We start from the raw sequence: 1,219 nt of genomic DNA, 5'->3' as shown, positions 1-1,219 counted from the left end.
GAAACCTTTAAGGCCTATGAGGAGAAGGTGTTGGTGATCATGGCTGGCAATGAAAAACCAACCTTCTTGGCCACCCCAGTTTTTCCAAACTATGGAAAACAACTTATTTGTCAGGATTGTGGCTCAAAGATTGAAGCTTTTGATGAGGTTTCTGATAATGTGTCTGAAAAAGACCACATCATCAACAAGGACAACCGTGTCGACAACGTTGTTGTCCATGTTCCTGCAGCTGCTACTACTACTCTGCCACAAGAGAATCAAGAACATGAACAAGAAGAAAATCAGTGAGAAATTGAAATTAATATATAATTTGCTACTTTCTTTTTCCTTTTTATTTGATAGTAGAATTAAGAAAGAGGTGGTAGTGATGATGGGGAATAAGATTCTTCTCTGTTTCTCATCATATATTCACTCTTTCTTCTTGGTGGACCATTTTCTTTTTCAATTTTAATTTTCTGGGTTTTGGGGTTTTAGGCCTTATTATTATGGCACTTCTAAGTATTCCGGAACCAGAAGTGTAAATTTAAGGTGAGCGAAATTGAGAATTGAGGGAGTATAGTTAAAGTTTCATTTTGATCTAAGTGCCCAATTTTCTCATATCTTTTGTGTTAATCAATTGTAGTTTGTAGATTTTAGTTACTGTAACTTGGCCATTGCCACATTATTGAGTTTGAGAATCAAGAAATTATTCCCCACTAGTATTGGACTTGGTATTAAATACATGTATAATGAGTAGGAAGGAGTATTTGGTACAACTATAAAAATGATTCTATGAACAATTTTGTAAATAACGCCATTCATGAAATCTTACTTCCAACTTTTGTTCTGTGCCCGACACGATGCTGGGTTGGGAATAAGGTTCATTCGAGGGGAGTTTGTGATTTTAAAACGGTGAAAACTCACGTATGAAATTTATAGTTGAAAATTGCTGAATGAATAGTTGATGTTTTAGTTTTCACCACTTTTAAAATACTAATAAGTCCAGAGCCGGAGATAGTCCAAGAAGCCAACAGTTTAGTGCGTGAAGTCAATAGTTATATTATATCTGATGAATGCTAATAATTTCTATTTATTCTTACTTTACTCTTTCTTAAACTATTTGTCTTTCAATCACATTTGGTGATAATTGAGAATATCCAACTTCTTTTATACTTCCTTATGGAAACATTATTATTTTATAATAATAAAATAATATCTATCTTTGAAAAAAAATACATAA

General features: G+C 33.0%; 1 protein-coding gene across 1 annotated transcript in view; it reads left to right on the top strand.

The window, feature by feature from the left end:
* Positions 1-698, top strand: part of LOC107605457 (protein GLUTAMINE DUMPER 1) — a gene marked incomplete in the record, with an annotated part of 1,285 nt that extends 587 nt beyond the window's left edge. The window contains 1 exon segment of the mRNA XM_016307344.2: positions 1-698. Coding sequence (XP_016162830.1) covers positions 1-288 — 288 coding nt within the window.

Source organism: Arachis ipaensis, chromosome B06 (assembly GCF_000816755.2).
Source record: "Arachis ipaensis cultivar K30076 chromosome B06, Araip1.1, whole genome shotgun sequence".
NCBI classification, from domain to species: domain Eukaryota; kingdom Viridiplantae; phylum Streptophyta; class Magnoliopsida; order Fabales; family Fabaceae; genus Arachis; species Arachis ipaensis.
Note: the sequence above shows the minus strand (reverse complement) of the source record. Positions and strands in the feature narration are given on the sequence as shown.